General features: G+C 44.2%; 1 protein-coding gene across 7 annotated transcripts in view; it reads left to right on the forward strand.

The window, feature by feature from the left end:
• Positions 1–4,513: 4,513 nt before the first annotated feature.
• The window catches only part of ITPK1 (inositol-tetrakisphosphate 1-kinase), a 154,046-nt gene continuing 137,977 nt past the window's right edge, over positions 4,514–20,582 (forward strand). For 2 of the 7 annotated variants that reach the window (XM_086749213.1, XM_086749214.1), the window contains exon 1: positions 5,123–5,223. Coding sequence is in view for 5 of the 7 variants with exons in the window: in XM_086749207.1 (XP_086605333.1) it covers positions 4,819–4,893; positions 5,026–5,223 (273 nt within the window). In the remaining 2 variants the exon portion in view is untranslated. Of the gene's footprint in view, positions 4,755–4,804; positions 4,894–5,025; positions 5,224–20,582 lie in introns of those variants that run through there. The other 5 variants (XM_086749208.1, XM_086749209.1, XM_086749210.1 and 2 more) reach the window with 5 other exon arrangements.

Below are 20,582 nucleotides of genomic sequence, written 5' to 3' on the forward strand. Positions count from 1 at the left end.
TCTCATAATGGTGGTTTCCTTGCGGTTTCAAAAAACCCCGTAGTTACCCAGTTTTTATGACTGGAACATAAGAGCTTGCTGTGCTAGCAGTGTAACAGGTAGCAACCTAAGCAGCACTCCGCTGGGGCTGGTGAGAGTTAGCTCAGGAATCCCTGAATGGCACTGCATTGGCCCACACAAATCTGGTCACCTGCCAGACATCACTGTTACCCTCTTTTGGAAGGTTTTTGAGCCCCTCTGGCTGAATTCCTTCTTCTGCTTTCTACATGATCTCAGAAATACTGATGAGTCTCAGCCAGTCCTCACTAATCCTTTTCTTTATAAAATCAAAATACTGCAGTATAAACTGCTTAGGTTGTTGGGTGAGTAAGGGAGTAGTCACACGGGTGTATACCATGCTTTCACCATCCTCTGCCACCAAAAGAGGCAGCTCAGTGCTTTCTCTGCCTGACTTCCTCCTTCTAGCCTCTTCACTGCCTTGTGCCACTATGAACAGGTAGGAAGAAGGATGGTAATCCAGACTGGGGAATTGGTTTGGATTAAGACTAATTTACTGTTGTCAGCTTTCCGAGTTTGTTTTAGTCCAGATCAGTTCCTAGCTCCCCGATCCCATTCACACCCAGCCACATGAGCACCTGGGCTGTTGTAAAGGAGGGCATGGCAGAAGGTGAGAACAAGTGGCAGTTTTGTGGGGGGCTGCTTCTCTGAACAGCTATACCTGATTTAGTTGACTGTAAAATGACAGTTTGATTTCCAGCTAGTGAGGCAATCCTCCTGTGCAGTCTCTACAGGCAACGGCTCATTCAGAGAAATGGGGTTGGGCTGAATCAGCCACTAGAGAGGCCTCCCCTCCCATGAGCCACTACAGAAACCCTACAGTGGCTGGCTGAAGTGTGTCCGTCGCCTGGATTTAGCCTTTGTGATGTTGAACACAGAAATCAGAAATGAGCTTTCATCCCTGAGTACTAACTTCCACTGGTTTATCATTTAAAAGCTGCTGATCCAGAGTACATTCAGAAAAGTTTCCAGACAATAGCCGAGATTATAATATGTTTTCCCCAGAAGTTAGGCAAAAAACAACCCTGAACTGGAGAAGCTCGGCTTCACTCACATGCATCCTCTAGTAAACCACTGTGGAAAGAAGTTGTATCTCACCTTTTTATTAATCTTGTGGTAATGAATCAGTTGTAGATACAGCAGAGACCTGAGCCAATGGTAGCACACCATCCTTCTCATGCACTTCTCTCTAGCTGCCTCACTGGTGATGATGACCAGTCTCAGATGTTGCGCAGCACCAGGACTTTGTTAGCACATGATCTGAGTTGGTGGTTTGACTAACTGGAGAAAGGCAGGGCCTGTCTTGATATGGAAGGCTCAGCCCTTCCTCCTGCAGCAGAGTAACATCTATCCTGTAATAATAAAAAATAAAAATAAAATATAATAAGCTTAAAGTGAAACATCACTTCGCCTTCTTCTTTCCACTCATTGCAGAAGATCCTATAATGACTTTTGCTAGCTGCTCAGAAAATTGCTCTTAATCATTCATTAAGAAAATATTCTTCAATAACTGATTAAGTGAATGGAGATGCCTCATCTTATTCTAAAATGAACTCCCATGGAATTTCACTAGCTTGTGCCACATTGCAAGTGACCAGCCTCCTCTGAGCCCCTGTACTTGTCGAAAGGGCTAGAAGACATGGTGTGAGAGGTTCCAGCTAAACAAGGGAAACCTGCTTTGACCTGTAGCTGAAGCTAAGATGAAGGGGAAGATAGTTCTGATTGCCAGAGGGCTCAAGATCTTAATCAACCCTCACCCCTTTAATTAGCATGAAGCAGCGCATGAGTTGCAGCGTACAGCATTGGGCCACAGAGAGTCTCAGGTAGAGTCAACTTGCTCCTGATCAGGAATTAGGTAAACATTACCCTGGGGCTTCGTTGGGTCACAGGTTTGGCATTGCCTGAACTGGCTCTGCAGCATAAACAGAGGTTTGTAATTTATTCAGCAACACTGTGCAGCAAAATGCAGTACAGTGGTGCACCAGATGAAATATATTTCCCATATCTGAAATTCTTCAAGGGTTAAGATTCAAAAAGGCAGTTTAAAATGAAGACATTTACCAGCTTTCTCCTTCCTAAGACTGAATCTGGTCTCTGATAACGTTTCATTCAAGGTTTCCCGTACTGGAGCAAAGCAAATTCCTCCTTTGTAGCTCCTGCGCTTTATTTCCACAGGAGCCAAGAATGTTCAACATCTCTGAAAACCTGCTCTCCCATATCTGGAGTGAAGTTCATAAATCTTTCTGTGTCTGCAAACAGTGTTTTGGGTTGGTCTGAAACTGACATTTCTTAAAGAAAAAACATTCAGGAAGAATGTAGGAAGATGGCTTCAATAATATTACGTTCCAATACATTTGTATTCCATTCTGATACAAATATAAATTGTGAGCTTAATCTACTGATGCAGTTTTTAATAAACAGTCTAAAATAAAGTCCAGTTAAATGATAGCTTAATGCAGCACTGATATTAGTGAAATTAAACACTTCAGGAAGCTCAAATTGTTTCAGGGTTCTTACTTTATTTTATAATGTTTGATAAAGTCTTGTATTTGTAACAAAATTTCCTGAAGTTACCACGCTTCCCTGAAATGTTTAAATATCAATAAAACATTCTGCAGCAGAAATCATGCTATGAAAATACATTTACTGGTTCTAATTACATTAATGAACTGTGCAAAAATGTACTAATATGATTAAGATAAAAAGTGCTCTGAAAAATAAAGGTTATAACATACCAATAGCAAATAATTTAGGATGAAGGGCAAACATAAATATATATATTCATCAAAGCTACCACAAGTGGAGAAAAAGTACTATTATGTGTATTTAAAAAAAATATATTGGTACGAGCTGTTTGCAGGTGATTCCACTCCCTGACTACTTTCTAACATAGATTCAGTTTAGGATGACTTCACTGTTAAGGTAACTAATGGCAGGAATGTAACGTGGCCTCTACCTACTCCCTAGGTCAAGGACCCCTTTCATATTTCTTAAGGCTTTCCCCCTTCTTTCCTTTGAATGGATGCTTTTACCACTTTTCCACTTCTGCCACTCTGCTGAAGTTATTAAACTGCATTTGTTGTGGCACAGTGAGTCAGCAGAACTCGCAGAGCAGTTTCAGCTGTACAGGGCTCCAAGGCTGGTTCAGAGAAAGCATCATCGTAGGAGCATCTGCATCGCAGTTCAGGATTGCAGGTACTGCCAACCCCTCTGTGAAAAATGTAATTATTATAAAAGCTATGCTTTCCATTCCCAAAGAGACAAACATCCAGGCTGGATGATACTAATTTCAGATGAAGGGAGAAACAAAGATGGGAAAATTATACTTGTGCTGTGAGATACCACAGTAGTTCAGACTGAAACATTCTGACTCTGAAATGAAGCACAGAACAGCTGCCTCGGTATTTAGGAATGCACAACCCAAAAGTCAGAATGCCAGCTGATGCTGGCAATTGCCTGCCTTCTCCTGCCTCCTGAAAAAAAAAAAAAAAAAGTTAAATGAGAAATAGCGATTACTGAAACTTCTGTTAAACCCTTACAGATACTTGCCAAAACTGGAAGGAGGAAGATACTTGGTTTTGCTGTGAAAATTCATATTTACTGGAATCTTTTTTTTTTTCTGTGAAAGATACACAGCTTTAAACTGAATAACCATTTTTAGTAGCTCTAATAGGAAATCTAAGTAGCTGTATAAACTGTTCTTCCTTTGGAAACCAAAATTACACAGCTCATCGACAAGCCTCACTCCCGGAGCGCACTGGCGCCTCGGGGGAGCACGGCGGGGTCTGCGCCGGCACCCGCCCGGCCGGGCAGCACGGCGAACCGAGCCGGGGGGTGGTGCGGGCAGTCGGGCGCGGGCCGAGGCCGAGGCCGGCGGAGGGGGCCCGTTCAGGAGGTGTGTGCCCGAGGGAGGCACAGCGCGGGCCCGCGCCCTCCCGCACCGGCCCCTGGGTTCCCCTCGCGTCGCCTGGAGCCGTTTAAACACAAACCCGGGCACGGTATTTCCCGCAGTGTTAATGCCGACTGCCGAGCCCGCTCTTTTTCCCTTCTCTAGGCAGCCGCTTTCCGGGCAAGGCGGCAGGGCGGCGCGGGCCCGCCCTCACCGGGGCACGGCTCGGCTGCCCTCGGCGGGCAGGCCCTGGGCCCACCGCCCGTTAGCGGCTCCGGGAGGGGACGGAGGGTGCCCCCCCGTCGAGCCGGCAGCAGGCTGTGGCGGGCAGAGGGCTGAAGGCGGCGCAGACACCAGCCCCAAGTCAAGCCCGACCCGGGCGCGCCGCCTTCAGCCGGACCGGGCCTGCGCTGGCACAACCCCTCGCCCGCCGGTCCAGCCCGCAAAAGGGGGCTCTGCCACTTTAAGGCGGCGGTGCGGCCCCAGGCGCCCCCTGCTGGCGGCGGCGGCGGTGGGCGCTGTGCCCGCGGCGCGGGGCGGGCGCGGACGGCGGGCGAGGCCCCTCGATGGGAGCAGGGCGGCGGCGCGGCGGGTGTGCCCTGTCCTCGCTCGCCCACCCACTCGCCCGCCCCCGTGCTGTGGGCTGGGAGCGGGGAGAGGAGGGGCCGGGCCGGAGGAGGAGGAGGAAGTGGAGGCGGCCGCGAATAGCGGGCAAATGGGGAGCTGAGCGGCTGCAGCAGCACCGCGGCCGCGCACCAGCAGCAGCAGCAGCAGCGGCGGGCAGGCACGGAGGCGAGCCGGCGGCGGGGTCCGTGCGGGCGGCGGTGGCCTGGGAGCGGGGCGGCGGGTGCCGCTGAGCGGGCAGCAGCGGCATGCCTGCTCGGCTGGCAGCGGGCGGGTTGGCGGGGGCAGCGGCTTCCCCGCCGGCACCTTCTCTGCCCGCCTCGGTGAGCTGCCTGCCGGTGCGGGGCGAGGCCTGCCGGGGGCTGGCGGTTCAGCGGCGCAGGGCGGATGAGGGGTAGCGCCGGCGTTTTCCGCGGGGAAACCGACTGGCTTTTCTTTCTCTTCTTTTTGCGCAGCCGTTGCTTCGCAGGCGCCGAGGGCGAGGGGTAGCCGGGCAGCCTCCGCCGCCCCGGGCCGATCCCTCTCCTGGCGCGGCGGCCGCCTCTCCGGGCCGGCACCATGCAGACCTTCCTGAAGGGGAAGCGGGTGGGCTACTGGCTGAGCGAGAAGAAGATCAGGAAGCTGAATTTCCAGGCCTTCGCCGAGCTGTGCCGGTAAGGAGGCGGCCCTCGCCGCGCCACGGGGAGCGCCGGGGCGGCCGGGGAGGCGGCCGAGGGGCGCGGCGGCCCCGGGATGGGGCTGGGGGCCGGGACCGGGCCGATCCGAGCTCGGCTGTGGCCTGCGCCGGCCCTCGGGCGTTCTGTGCGCGGTGCGTTATTCCCCGCAGCCGGCTCTGTCCGCCAGCACTGAGGGGAGGCGGGGCTGGCCGGTGCTCCCTGCCCGCGGGTCTGGGGTCTCCTGCCGCCCGCTCCCGGGAAGCTCGGGCAGTGTGTGTGTGTGAGGGCCCGGCACAGCCCTGGTTTGTTGCCCGGGTAAACTTCTGCCGCTCTGCCACTTCCCGAGCGGTCTCTGCTGTTCCCACTGAAATAGTCTCATTTGGGCTCTCTGGGGACCTTGCTAAGATTTGGAGCTGAAGCCGAGTTGTTAATGGGAAGAGTCAAACAACTGGGAATAACTTTCCTTCATGTCATGCGAAAACACATAAAATTAGGATATATAAACCCCCGAGTGAGTTTGTATTCACCTGAAACGTGAATGAGGTATCTGAAGGAAGCATAACTCGATGTGTCTTCCACGTTCCTGGAGGTAAAGGTTAGTTCGATAAGCTGTAATTAGACTTTATCTGGATAGCTTGGAGGATAATATATGCAGTACCTTACACAATTTTATTATTTAATTGGAAATGTAAACTCCATGTGGGTCCAAAGTCTTGTGACACATGCATTACAGCTTCCGATATCGAATAAGTGGTTTGTCTTATTTATTTCATTCTGATAGTACGTTTATAACAAGTATATTAAAGTAATTTTGCTAATTAAAATATATTCTGCAAAGTTTCAACAGACTTCACAGAGACCAACGCATGGGTTACTTAAAATATTTTCATGAGACTTCAGATACACTTTATCAAAGCGTGGCATGCTAAAAACACCAGTCCCCATGAAATTTCTGTTGGCAGCACTTGCTCTTTTCTGTAAAGATGAAGGAGGCAGAAGAAGAAGAAAACTATTTTGAGAAAGTGACAGAAGCTTTTACATCAGCTTGTAGTCTTGGCATTCTGTATCCTTTCTGTCAAACTTCAGCAAAACTTACAAGAGTTTTTTAAAGTATAGAAAAGGCCATGGTTGTGGTTAAATGTCTTTTTAAACTTCGTGTGATTCTCCAAACAAAATACTTCTGTATGAATAATGCTAAGCTTTGGCCTTGGCTAAAAGATTTTTGGTTAGTTTTTGTGACGCTCAAAAATCAACTTTAACCTGATAATAAGGATCAGAAAAAATGTCATTTTTAGGGCCTCAGGGTTTGGTATAGGCTGATTTTCATGCCCAGAAACTAAGGGGAATCTCAGACAATACATAAAAAGCTTTTTGTATTAATTTGTCTTCTGTTATTGGTATTATGTGCTGTACATTCGTATGTTTGGGAATCTCCAGAACTTACTTCCTTTGCTCCACTGTCCTTGATTCTCTCTTTTGACTGGGTTCTTAGCTTAATTTTTCTCTACTTCAGAAATTCCTTACACTTGCGTTGCGTAACATGGATCTACAATTTCTGTGTGTACTGTACAAATTTATTAATAGTTTTAGGTCCTCGCAGTGATGTGAAAAGTGACCCCAAAGTGTCTCTCTTGCTACACTTTACTAATTTCTTGATGAAAATTAAGCTATCTCATTCTGTACAGGCTATGCTCGCTTTGTGTAGCATTTACAGACATTGGATAGATAACGTCTGTTCAGTCACGCTTTGATATATTTAAAAGCATCTAATGTTAGCCTTTCTGTAGAAGCAGAGTTAAGTGTTTAGTTTAGAGATCAGTACCATCCCGGAGCAAGTTGCGCTGATGTCTTGAATGCTCTGTTTTCCTTCCCAGTAACCTCCATTGACACCGGGGAGGCTGCATTCATTTAGGCAAAGATTTGAAGTATTTTATACGTAATATCTACTTGGTTACTTGCGTGTTTGTAAGCTTTTATTGCTGTAGAAAAAGTGGTGCCAAGCTCAACATATATCTTACCAGAAATATTGTGTATGGTAGGAAATAAGGCAAGCGTGCTCATTCCTGTACAGTGATTCATGCATTAGAGTGGACTATGTGTCTGTCTGTCTACTCTACGTACTTTATGGTGACTGTTACTTGGAATTTATTTGCCTGTTGCCTAGGGATATACTTTCTGGATGATTACAAAGTTCAGTTTTGTTTGTATGCATTTGCAATGAAGCAGTTATATAATCCAGGAAAGTAAGAGAAGCCTCCTAATGAACTGCTGAAGCATGCTGGGTTTAAATTGTGGGAGTATTGTTAGAGAAAATTCTTCATTTCTTTGCAGTTTGCCAGTGCAGCCACTTCTAGTGCAAAACACTGGTGTCCCAAAGAGATCACGGACAAACATTTCAAAATCTGTTTGAACTGTCCTCCAAGAGATAGTTTGAGTGCTGAACTGCTTTCTTAAGAGTGGTTCCAGGTTTTGTCTCCAGCAGCACTCCTAAGCTGAAATATTGTCGTAGCTGAAATGAGCAAGTGTAACTGGACCAGCAGTTAAGGTGCTGCTTTGGGGCATAGACAGGCCTGGTTTCAGGTTTCTGCTCCACAAAGACTGGTCAGGAACCTTAAGTACTTTCCTCATGTTTGTATCCATCTTTAAAGTGCAACTTAGGCTGCTGGGTTTCAAAAGCTTTCCCTGTTAAATTTTGGCATCTGAATTCTTCCAGTTTTGTTAGTGAAGCACTTACAGGCACCTGCCTTTTTTTCTAAAAATTTTCCCTTGATTACATAAAGTTCTGGTAACACGTGCGACTGGTGTGGCAGTGGTCCTGCCTAAACACAGCGTCTTGGGGCTTTTCTCTAAGCTTTGTATCCACAAGGTAATCTTCCGTGTATCAAAGGGCTCACCTCACTTTTGGTCCTCACTGCGGCACACTAGGTACATCCTATCTGAGCTATATTCTTTGTAGAGTGTAACAGCCTTGGCTGTGCCTTCCAGGTGTAGCCCAAGGAGATGAAAGTAGTGCCTGTGGTGATAGCTACCTCCACATTTATAGCCCCGACCAGCAGTTTCCAAATTGAACTGCAGCCCTTAATGGTTCTACATCTCTTTCAGGCTTCCCACTGGTGTGGTGAGCATGAAGGCAGTGTGGTTTCACAGCCCTCTTGCAGAGGATCTATGGTCCCTGCATAGCACCTTGAGAGCTGTCAACCTGGAGGAGAGAGCACTTGCCTGGCAAGTGGGAAGCTGGGTTTCAAGCTTGCAGCTGGTGTCTCCCAAGGGAGACTGAACCTGAAGATGTGCCAGGCTCGCTCCGGTCCTCTGGCTGAACCTGCCACTGTGTATAGAGAGGAACGTGAGCTCCCCTCCCCAGTGCCAGGATAGCTACGCACTGTAACGGGAGCGTTCCTCTGGGATGAGGTGCATCCTCAGTTCTGGTCTTTGCTTCCCACAGCAGTTTTTGGTTCCACCCAGCAACTCCTTTCTACATAAGCTGTTGGTGGAGTAAGACTTTTATGTTAATTTCTGTGCGTCAGTACATTTCAGTGAAGAGAAGACAGTCTCTCTCTCTCTCTCAACCTGGCTGATAAGAGAGCATTCCTGTTTGAGTTATGATGTACGATTGAGCTCTTCTCTGTGGAATGGGGCATTCGGTACAGGCATCTTATCTCCTCAGTGAATTTATTAGTCAGGAGGCAATTTAAGAAGCTACTACTGCCAAGTTGTCCTGGGCTTTTGAGTGAAGCTGCTAGGTCACCATGCTTTGTGTTGGACTCTATTATCTGCATGCTGGCATATATGCTGTGGCTGCAGTTCTCTGACTGGGGCCACTTACGGGACTGCAGTGTGCAAATGTCTGGTTTGTGCATCTCAAGTAGGCTTTCCTGTGAGCCTTTATATTCAGCTCCACCAAGGACAGTCTCAGAGCTTTGGGAAGGTGGCTGTTGGCAGAATAGTCTATAGCCTACAAAAAGTTAAGAGGAAGTTTCCAGGGACTTCTGACTGAGAATTTAGGAGCCTATGATGTAAGCATGTAGTTCTCACATTGTCCCTGCCACTGCAGGAACAGTTCCTCCTTCCTCTAGCTGCTTGGTCTCATCGTCTGCCTCAAGCTGGGTTTACTGGTTATGCAGTTGGCAGAGACTCTCAAGCCAAGCAGTTCCCTGCTTGTTGTGTTGACCTTGGAATGGCTGTCACCATGCAGGTGCATGAGCACTAATACAGGGTTTGGGAAACGGAGGTGCCCCATTCCATTACAGAGAAGGCAGAGCTGTGCTGTGAATTGCAGGTGGCGGTAGAGACTCTTGGATACCGATATTATCCTCTTGTAAAATATGCATAGATATGCTGCCAGATCTCTCTGGACATTGTGAATAAAATTACTTCTGTTCATGCCATATGAGGAGTGGTGGTGGTAGTACAGAAAAATGCATGTATCTGTTCAGAAAATGAATTGTGTGTGTTTGGCACCAGTTCAGATTAGTGAGGTGCAGCCATTTACAAATGGCTGTTCGTTCTACAAAAGCTTCCATTTCCTTGGTCGTTGTTCTGCATGTCGTCCGTTAATACGGTCTCTTCTGGGAGCCACGGAGATGTAAGACAGTAAGGTTATGGCAACATGGATAAGTTACAGTGATATGAGGTGAAGTGAAAAATACTTAATTGGAGAGGATATAATTTAAAGTCACCCCACTCTGAGTGATAAGCTACGTCTCAGTTATTTGAGGCAGAAGTGTTCACATGTGTACCTCATAAGTTTGCATGGTAATGTAGCAGCTTTTCTGTATAGATATATGCATAATGAGTCAGAATTTCCTCCTTATAGCATGTAGAGATGAGTAGCAAAGGAGTTGAAGAGTTGCCTGGAGATGTACTCTGTGTCATGATAAATCTTGCAGTTTGACAGACAGAAGAGCTGTGCTTGTACGTCTTAATGTCCAGATTATTTATGGTCAGATTTTATTGTGCTGTGTTTTTTTGCAAAAGCAGGTTGAGCATCTGGGAGGAAAGTTCTCAGGAAATTACAGAAATTCTGAGAAAATCAAATTCTGCCCACTGAAGAAGAAAATGGAAGTGAAGTAATCAAGAATGCCTTCTAGTAAAGCCCAGTTGTCTTAATTTTTAGTGAGCAAGCTCAGTTGTCATCTTCTCTCCTTGGGAGATCATCCACGACAAACTTACAGTATTCACTGACACACAGGAAGCTAAAGGCTTCTTGATCTGGTTTGGATTCCCAGGTGCCACCCACTGCTGAAGACTGTTGTGAAACTTGAGACCACATTCTTGAATTGCTACCTGCATCAGTTTGGCAGATCTTGATTTTGGTTTTATGCAAGGGAATGTACTTTTCTTTGGGTACATAACTCCTGTCAGAGCACATGTCACCTGTGCTGAAGACCATTTGGGTATCTCAGGTCACTGTGGTGGGTTGGTTTGGGGTTTTTTGGTTTACGATTTTTTTTATTTTTTTTCCCATTTGATTGAGTTACGGTGAAGCTATTTTGATGCTGGTACCAGATCGATGTGCTGAATATAGGAACCAATGATTCTTTTTTTTTTTCCTACCAAAATATTAGTATGCCTAGTTTAAATTTCTGTGTGACTTAACTTGCTCGTTTTTTGTTTGTTTGTTTTTTTTTTTTCTCCTTAAAGCTAAATTGATTCTTCAACTTCTGCCTGTTTTTCTGTAATAGATAGTTAAGCCTTCTTTTAGCAGACACGAGAAGCTACTCTCTTTAGTAAATATACTATAAAATGGTAAACAGTTGTCAGTGCTGTGGATCTATATGGCTCTCTTGTTCTCTTCTAAACTTTATTTGTGGTCTCTTGTGTGCTGCAGCCTGTGCGCAAGAACCTAAACATGAGTTTTAAGACATATTTAGGAATACTCATGGAGTTCATCTGTTTCTTTATATAGCAAGCCATGAAGTATATTGCATATTTTTTCCAGGAAGACCTGGGGGGATTTTCTTTAACCCCAATTCCCCACCAAAAAACCTAAATACTACTTTTGTTAAATGCCTGGCTTGTGCCGGTTAGCTTTTACAGCCTTAAAAGCCATAAAAACAAAACGTATGTGTGTTGATCAATAGCTCCCATTGTCGCTTGTGTTAATATGAAATATTGTATCATGAGAAGTAACCAGGGGCCAGGTGGGTGGGTAAATGTCTTTGACATTTTTGACACTTTGACATCAACTCTAACAAAAACTTACAACTAGCCTAAAGGTAGAAGCTATACTAAGGCATGAAAAAGCGTTGAAGGTAGTAGCAAAAAACCATGTATTTCTTAGAGGAAGAGTTCACTGTTTTTCTGGGTTCCTGCTCCTTCTTCCAGTAGTCAGTAGAGAAGACTTTACATCCCAGAAGAACTCTGGATATGCGCGCATTTTCTTAATCTCTGAGAGCACTTACGGATAGGCATCCTTCTCACAAAAACCTTACTGCATTATGCTTGCAGAACCATTTCATGCAAACATGGAGCGCTGCCACTCAGCAACGGAAGTGGCTGTAACAATCACCCTTTCATAGCAACTCTGCTTTGTGATCTCACACTCATTTACCTTAGGTTCAGGAAGTTTGCATCCTGCTTACGGTACATCCCTGTACCACAACCTGTTTGAACTGATACGCAGCAAGGAACAATAATAAGCTTGGTCAGGTGGCAGCTCTTCAGAGAAAGATGTGCATTCTTTTGCAGTTCACAGGCTGAATGCAAATTGACAGTGTGGCTAATAAAAAAAAAAAAAAAGCTAATGTCATCTTGGGGTACGTAAGTTGGAACACAGCCTGCAAGGCATATGAAGTAGTGCCTCCTTCTGCGCAGCACTGATAAGGCTGCTGCTGCAGTAGCCTGTCCTACTGCCTTTGATTTGGAGCATGGCATTTCAAGGAAAAGGCAGATCAGCTGGAAAGTGCCCAAAAGAAAGCAGCGAGAAGGATCAGAGGTCTTGAAAATACGGTGTATTGTAGTGCGTTATTCAATATAAAAAAGAGGAGGCTGGAGATGGATCTTTGGACATGGCAAAAAGCTTTTGTAGGGCACGGTGGTGGGGGTGACACACCGAAAACCTGACTCCTTGCCCAGAAAACCCCAGCATATTTCCCATTTCCATTGTAGGTAGAACAAAAAGTAGTGGGCTCCAGTTGTGCCAAGAAGCAGGGATGATAACTAAATGGAAAAGATACTATGATTGTCTAAGAAGGCAGTGGAATTTGTTGCTTGAGACTTGTAAGACTAGATTGGACAAACGTGCTGGGAATGACATGGGCCTGTGGTCCCCTTTCAGGGCAGAGATGTTGACTTCTTTGCTGTCCCTGGTTTGGTCCAATCTGTGATAGTGCAGAAGGTGCCTGAGAAACAGTTCTTTGTGTATGTTAAGTAGTTTGAAGTCCATTCACTAATTCAGGAGTCATGACTTGGGAAGTCTAGGCACACAGTCTAAATCTGTGCAGCTTTTTCGAATGTATAGGCTCAACCTGAACGGGGTGTCAGAGATGACAGAAAGTGTTTGCTCTGCCTTAATGTGCTGTACCTGGGAAGCACTGATGGACAGTGTGTCTCATGGTATTGTCCAGGTGATGTGCTATTCATCTCAACAGTTGACACTTTTTGGTGAGGTGACATTCTTGAACATGTCCCAAGGAAACAAGGAAGCAGAGCATGTGAAACACACTAAAATAAATGTAATAATAGATAAACTATTATCTGTGCCATAGTGCTGTGGAACAAACCCTCTTTTGTCTAGTTATCTTCTTTTTCCCATTTTTGAGATCAACGTTCAGTCCTTGAAGTGATGGTTTGTTTTGTGCTGATGGAACTTAACTCTCCTCAGGAGCTATGCCCTTTATATGATCAAGGAAGAAACTGCTGATACTTCCATACTGTCCAAATACTACACAAATACTAGTTAGTAGGATTTCTCTCTGCAGAGAGAGAGAATATTTGGAGGACAACCACATACTTTAAGCAAAGCTTTCAAAGTGACTGAATTTCATTGAGGGGGGCTGTCCTGTAATTCCCAGTAAAATGTCCTTAGTTTTAGTTCTCTTTCCTCCTAACTGCTGTGCATTTTGGCCAGTGTGCGATTGCTACTCGTACAAATTCTGACAAACAATTCCTGTGAATTGGGAACCAAAGCAGAATTCTGCTCTTTGCCATAGTCAGACTACTACCTGTGCGGGCAGGAGAGTGCGTGCTCATTGAGGTTGCTCTGAGACCTCCCAGGGGTCTGATCTGTAGAGTGCAGAAAGTTATGTTTCTAGATCTAATGGCACTTTTAGGAAGGTAATTGGAGTGGCTGGGTCCAGAACTTGGAAGCAGGTTCAGCTCATGTTGAGCTGTTTAATCTTCTCCCCTCAGATGCCAGTTAGTGAAGATTTATAATGTGTCTCATTTTGTCTTGTCGCATACTGCCAAGTCATGCTTGCTTGCTTGGAAGAATTTGAAGTTGGTCCTTCCTCCTCAAAAAACAGGCTTATTTGTGCTCTTCATCACGCTCCCCACAGGCTTTTCTTCCTCCTTGTCAACAAGCCATCTTCAGTACTATCTGTCTGTAATGCATTGGTTCTGCATATTCAGTCTGGGTCCTGAGGCATTGCCTCGTGAAACTGAGTTCTCCATGGTGCCACTCGCAAAGGAGGAAAAATACTTCAATGGAACATCTCTGTAGCAAAAGACAAACTACTGTATCTTGAGCTCTGGGGCTGGGATGCTCCTGGCCATCATTCTGAAGCCCTGTGTTTGTCCTGTCAGACCACACCACAAATGTACCTACACGTTGAGGGAGTCTCCCCCTCTTGAAGAGTGCTAATGGGCTAAAAATTTATGCTTTAAGAGGCCTGATTTGAGTTGGATGTTTTGGCCAAAAGCAACAGAGTTGTATTTTTCTGAAATGGTGGTTTTTAAAGCGCTGGAGACATTTTCTACTTTCTTACTTCCCCACAGTCTTAGGTATGGATGAGTACCTGTAGTAGTGTAATGTGTTTTCTTACAGCAGAAGGAAATAGTTCAGAGGATTTTTTTGAAATAAGGCCTTTGGCACTGCATGTTGCTGTGCTTAGTAATGACTCTCACTGCCTAACCTTGATAAAGTTATCTGCGTGTTGGGGCAACTGGTTAATAGCTGATAGAACAAGTGATGTCTGGGGTGATTAAGGAAGGAAATGATATCATAAAGGTCCACTTGTGACATGCCACGCCTGCCCCATCAGCAGCCGCAGTGCTGCGGTCCCTTCTCCCTACCACTCCGAAATGACTTAGTGGTTACAAGAACTGGTGTAATAACTAAGCTTATTTCTTATCTTGTCAGCCTGGTTTCACTACAAAGATGGAAAGTGTCATCATTTGTATAGGTGGGCTGTAAAACATTGCCTGTTTCAGCAATACATTATGTTTTAGTGAGTCCAACCCAATCGGCTATGTTATTTCTTAAACATGTGTGTTTCAATGAGAATCTTGGTTTTTCCTTGTAGTTAAAAAACAAACCACAGAGATGAATATAAATACTGTTAACTGTTACTCTTTAGCTCTATCTGTGTGTTATACAGCTGCGTGTAGATGCTTCTTTGTTCTGGAACATGCTGTTCCTTTGTATTACAAAAACTCAGTTCAGGAGATTCTACAGGCTGAGGATCCAGCCCTCTCTGCCTGCTCTCACTGGAGTCTGGTACCTGTGCAGCCAGCGTGGGCTCTCCTTGCTGCCATTCGAAGGGGTGAGAGAGTAGCATGGGGTAACGGTGAGGTTACTCCTGCACAAGTTCATCAGTATGTTTTGTTTCGTAGCAGAGGCCCTAACTGCGCAGAGGTGTTTTGGGTGGCAGGCCAGCTGAAGAGCCTGAGGCCAGCCAAATAGACCTGAACCCAGCCGGCCAGGATCTGAATGATGGTTGTAGCGGATGCTTAGAGAAAGTAGGAGGCACGGTTCTCACCTTCCCCTTGGCAGACCCTCTTGCCTTCTGTCAGTTGCTGGTTTACAGACTCCACTGGCAACAGTTGTGTCCATGGTACTGTGATTAGTAGCCACAGATGGATCTGCTCCACATAAACCTTTTAATGCATTTTTTAACTTGCTTTCATTCCTAACATTACAGGAATATACTGGTGCATGTTGGCTATTCTCTAGTTTTGCTGTAAAATGTGAGCGAATATAAAGTTGCTTCTTCTGGATTGTAGCTTTTTGTGTGTTTGGGTTTTTTTTTTTTTTTTTAAACATGTAAAGGTAGGCATTACTTATTTTTAAGTGTATGTATGCATGTTGATTTTACTAAAACACCCTGGCTCTTAATCATTAAAAAAAAAAAATCATTTCAATCAAGTTGTAAGAAGTTCAGAAGTCAAAAGTTCTTCCCCAAAGAGAGGAGACTTTCCTGCTAAAAATAAAAAAGTTTGCAAAAGAAGGAGGAGGAACTAAAAGCTGGGTACAGTTTAGGAGCCATCTTCTAAATTAATCTAGTGCTTGCTAGTCTGTTCTGTGGAACCTAAAAACTCCTTGTAATCCAAGAGAGGAGTGTCTAGATCCACATTTGCTGTCTGAGCAGGGTAAGTGGTAACATAGCAGAGGAGCACTCTCCAAAAGTGAAGTACAATATTAGTACTGCAATAGTAATGGAAGCTCTGTCTCTGTAGCATCAATGCCAAATGTATGGTTAATTTTCAAATAAAATCTGCACCCATCTCTTGTCTGGTATTGAAAGCATTGAATTTTTCTGGTCTTTCTGTTGGTTTTCAGTTAATGTTGCTTTCTGTAGTTTCAAGTATGGCTTTAAGAGTTCAACTCCGTGTTCTTTCACACTGTTGTCCAAAATAGATTTTCTTTGCCAGTCTTTAAGCACAGACTTGCAGGCTCTCAGAGCAGCCTCATGGTTTTAGAGTCACTGTGCTGTCTGGCACAGGTGCATGCCGGTAATGTGTCGACTCACGATGTTTCTGTCACGTGTGGCTTTAACATTAGTGTCCCATGCGATACCCTGGCTAAACCACATTATCAGAGACTCTTTACAAGGCGCCCTGGTACGATAGAGCTGTGTGCGAAGCTCAGCATTCAGATATGCTTGCTAGTTGGAGGGGTGGGAAGAGGAGGATAGAGGGAGCTTGTTCTGAGGTTGCCTGTGGTGCTGCTCTTGTTTTGCTGACAAAGAGGGAGCTTAATTCACTGGAGCTGTCAATTTGGTAGTTTTCAAGCACTGAAAGAAAACTCCTGAAAAAGTGTGTGTAAGTGTATGTGAGGGAGGAAAGGGAAAAAGAAACTAAGCAAGTCTACTATTTTGGTGAAAGGCTAATAGTGAAAAAAAAAGTCATTCTTGTAGTTGCTGATCTACACCCTGAATCTGGGAGAAAAGGGGAAAGCATAAGAGTAAAAGGGGAGAAGTATTGTTGCTGGTACGTTGGGTTGGAGCACCTTCTGCTGTGCAAAGAATAAGTGATGATAAAATTGATCAGCACACGTTGTCACTCAGTAGATGTTTTCTTTTTCAAAAGTGCCACCTTTTAAACCTGGTTTAATCTATGGAGAGAAAATGTTTTGTGCTACACCTGTTCCTGGTTGCCTAGGCTGCAAGTGGGAGCTGGGGCTATAGGAGGAAGAGAGATCTATTTGCAGGTGCACAAGCACTGGATGGGGTTATATTTTGTCTTTGGGGCTTGACATTTTGGTGTAACCTTTCCTTCTGTCTCAAGGAATAGATCAAAGTCCAGCGACTCTATCCAGGCTGGAGTGAATTTTGAAGAGAGTTAGATTTTTTGACCTTTCCCTGGCCTTTATGGAACCAAAATTTTAGCATGCTTTAAGAAATAGTAAGTACAGTCTTGCTGCTAGATAGGAAGTTGAAGTTCCATTTTCTTTTTCTTTCTTTTTCTGATGCTATTTTAGGCCCTCAGTTCTCAGCATCTGGGAGAATATGTGCTTTGAATTTTGTTTTATTTGGAATTCAGTAGAGTGAAAAAAATCTTTGCTCATAGATGTCCTCAAGTTTAAATGACTTTTTTGGGGGCTAACTTTGTTTCAAGACCTCTCTAGCTAGTTTCCCTTCGGATTCCTTTGTTAGTGCAGTGTAACCGTAGCTTTACTCTTTATGTGTGCTATAGGGCATGGATAGTCATCACTTTTGTTGCTTACTAGTGACGAATTGCCTGTTTATAAATAGCATTGCATCTAAAGGTAGAACTTTCTTGTGGATCAGAACTTGCTTTTTTTTTTTGCAGTAAAACCAGTATTGTCTGGTCTAAATGTAATCTAAAGCCTTTCTTGCCTATCCTTATCTTAAAGTATATAACAAGTTATGGCTAGTTCTGGGTATCATAGTCAAAGCAGATGGATCTTTAGCATATAAGCTCATGTCTCCCTGAGGAGGCTCCAGAGGGTAGAGAAGACTTAACTTGATTAATGCTGGTCAGCTGCTGTGCTTCGGTGGTGAATGTTTCTAAGAGACTGGTGGGATATAAGTGCTCATTTGAGTCAATTAGGAGTCTGATATTTGGAGGCCAAAATGATGCTTAAAAGGAGCCAGAAGTGATTGAATAAAAAAGAGAAAAAAGAGGAAACTCCCCAATGACCCTATGTCTAAGTAAAATAAACTCCAGTTTTAAATAAACAGAACTACAGTTGCAGCAGATATCAATTCCATGCGTACTGTGCCGATCACCAACTTTTCTAGTTACACTTTTTTTCTCATTTTTATGCTACTGTGTTAAGCAGTTTCCTGATCAGCGTAGCGCTGCATCTTGGCTCACAATAGGTATTGTTTGGGTGGGGGTTAGCACAGTGTTTTTGTGCTGTGATTTGATCTCTCATTTGTCTTGAATAATCTATTAAAATATAATCCTTAATCCCATTCCTTTTTGGCAGGTTTTCTTCTAGTTTTGTTGCAGGGGTAGTGAAACAGTGTAGCTCTAATTGCAAGAGATCACTGAAGAAAAACAGTATTTTGGGATGTTTCTTTTGTGTCTTTGGCTACAGAGCAGAGAGAACGGCCACACTGGAGGCAGGGTAGGTTGGACCTTCAGTCTGATGTGCTGTGGTTGTTTGTATATTAACAAATACCTTCCCCGATTTTTCCCTTGTTCCTAGTTTCTCCTGTTTGCCATCGTGAAAAAGGTTGTAGAACCAGATGGGAGAGCTTTCTTCAAACAGGAAAACGTGTTTCTGAAACCGCAGAACACAGAGCATTTACTACAGCTAACGCGTATTTTTAGAGTTACTTTTCTTTCTTTGTTTGTCAGCTTTCATAGCAGTGGACTATGGAAAAGCATGTTTCCTCCCTGCTCCCTGCCCCAAATTACACTAACTGCAATTAGGAGACCTTAATTAAAATCTTGGTTCATAGCTTGGGCAAAGAATTTGGGAACAAAATCATCTATTCCAAGGCAGCTTTACCACAGATTTCTTCTTGGGCAAAGCTGTTTCCTGATGTGTAAGATCAAGATCTCTAAAATTGTTGTTCTGCAGACCAGTTAGATGGGGGTCAAGTTCTTTGTACTAGTGCTTATTTCTAAAATAGTAATCCTTGCATATGAATTAAGCTGAGATTCTGAAAAGCTCCTGCTTGCTAAGGTGCTGAGTTTTCTTGACCTTGATGAGAGCTGAGTGCGTTTGCAGACCTTGACCTAATCCAGCTCCCTCTGAAGCCCTTGGAAATCTTTGTAGTTGGATTCCTTGGGAACTGGTTATAGCTGGTGTTCAGACTTTTTTTTTTTTTTTTTTTTTAATGTAAGCCTGAGAGACAAGGATGGAAATTGGATTTCTTCACAGTGGCACAAGTTTGGTGGCAAACCTGGGGTCAACATGCAGACTGCTGGTTTGTTTGTGCTTGCTTTGTTACACCATAACCTCTGAGAGCAGGCCCTTAGAAGATGCAGTGGCTTTATAACAAGGTTTGATGGCCAAGAATCAAAAGCATGGTAGCAATTAAAACATGCAACCATGTTGCCATTGAAAGTGCTCTGAATGCCTGTTTGGCCCGCGGAAGTATCTGGTAGTGTAATTTGAACTGTTTTTGTAGGACAAAGTATAGTATTTGAGTTTCCTGTTACTTGTTAGTGCTGCTGCCGCCTTTTCTTATGTTGACTGATACGTAGGTGTGAAAGCTCCCTGCAAAAATAGATTTTTAGCAGACTTGCTGCTACTGGTAATGAAACCTGAAACACAAGGTGTTTGTTTTTAGAAAATGCATGTGGTCCATGTAAAATCTCCCTGTCCCCTCTCCCATTAAATCAAAGTAGATTGACACTTGTTTGGGGCTGATCCAAGCAAAATGGAGCAGCCTACGAGTGCTGATAATACTACAGTAAAGGAAGGTTTGTGCTGGAGTATGTTTTTGGTTAAATATTTTTTTGTCTTTAAAACAGCAATGTCTGTGTGGGAGTGTTTTCAGCAGGCACTTTGGCTTCGAGGGAGCCTTCTATAAGAACAAGGATGAAGGTTCTCTTTCAGTAAAGCTTTACATCCTTTTGATTAAATAAAAACTATTAAAAGGTTAACTTTTTTTCCTCCTATTTTCTATATGTCTTTGAATGTGAAAATTCTCGCCCTGGCTTCTTCCCTCCCCTCCAACACTTCAGGAAATTAAATTATTATTCAGAATGTCTGATGTCGGTGTTGGATGCCTACACTAGCTCAGCAACTCAGAGGCATTCCTGCATGGCCAGTCCCAAAAAAACCTGAGAGGTGGCTCTTTCCTGCTGTACTGTAAATGTGTAGTTTGACTGTAAGAGGTTTTTGAAGCACACTGCCTAGACAGCTTTGAAATGTGAGTAAAGTCTTAGGTGTTGTAGATGAGCTGCAATTGAAATGTTTAAATCTTTGTTTTCCATGTATTCACTGGGGTGGGGCTTGTACAGGGAGTTTCCAAACCAAGGAATACTCTCTGATCCAAGAGAGAGACTAGCCTCTTGAATCAGGCATTGGCCCAGCAGCCAAAACAGGGTTGGCTTCTGACTCTGTAGTAGGCTTCATTATAACTTAAGAAAATCAGTGAATTTCGCAATAGAATACTTTTTCCACCTGTCAAATGCAGAAATACTTAATACCTGTCACAATGCTGTCATGTGGCTGAACTGACTGCAGATTGCTCATAGATCATTGTATCTTTTCAAAGGAGCCAAAGTGTTTATTACTTTATCACAATATTTGTCAGCACCTCTTAATTCACATCTTTCTACTCCAAGGCACGATTCAAACCCAAAAATTCAAGTTGTTAAATTTTGTCTGCTCCTTAATGATGATTTTTATAAAAGAAATACCGTTGAACCCAGCTGCTGAGGACCCCAACATGTTTTACTGATTTTAGCTGTCTCTTAACTACTCTTCTGTCTCAGATCTATTTAATTAGTAAATGTTTTCAGTTTATCGTATACAGAGTAAGTAATTACTC

This window comes from Chlamydotis macqueenii, chromosome 5 (assembly GCF_036417535.1).
Source record: "Chlamydotis macqueenii isolate bChlMac1 chromosome 5, bChlMac1.mat, whole genome shotgun sequence".
NCBI classification, from domain to species: domain Eukaryota; kingdom Metazoa; phylum Chordata; class Aves; order Otidiformes; family Otididae; genus Chlamydotis; species Chlamydotis macqueenii.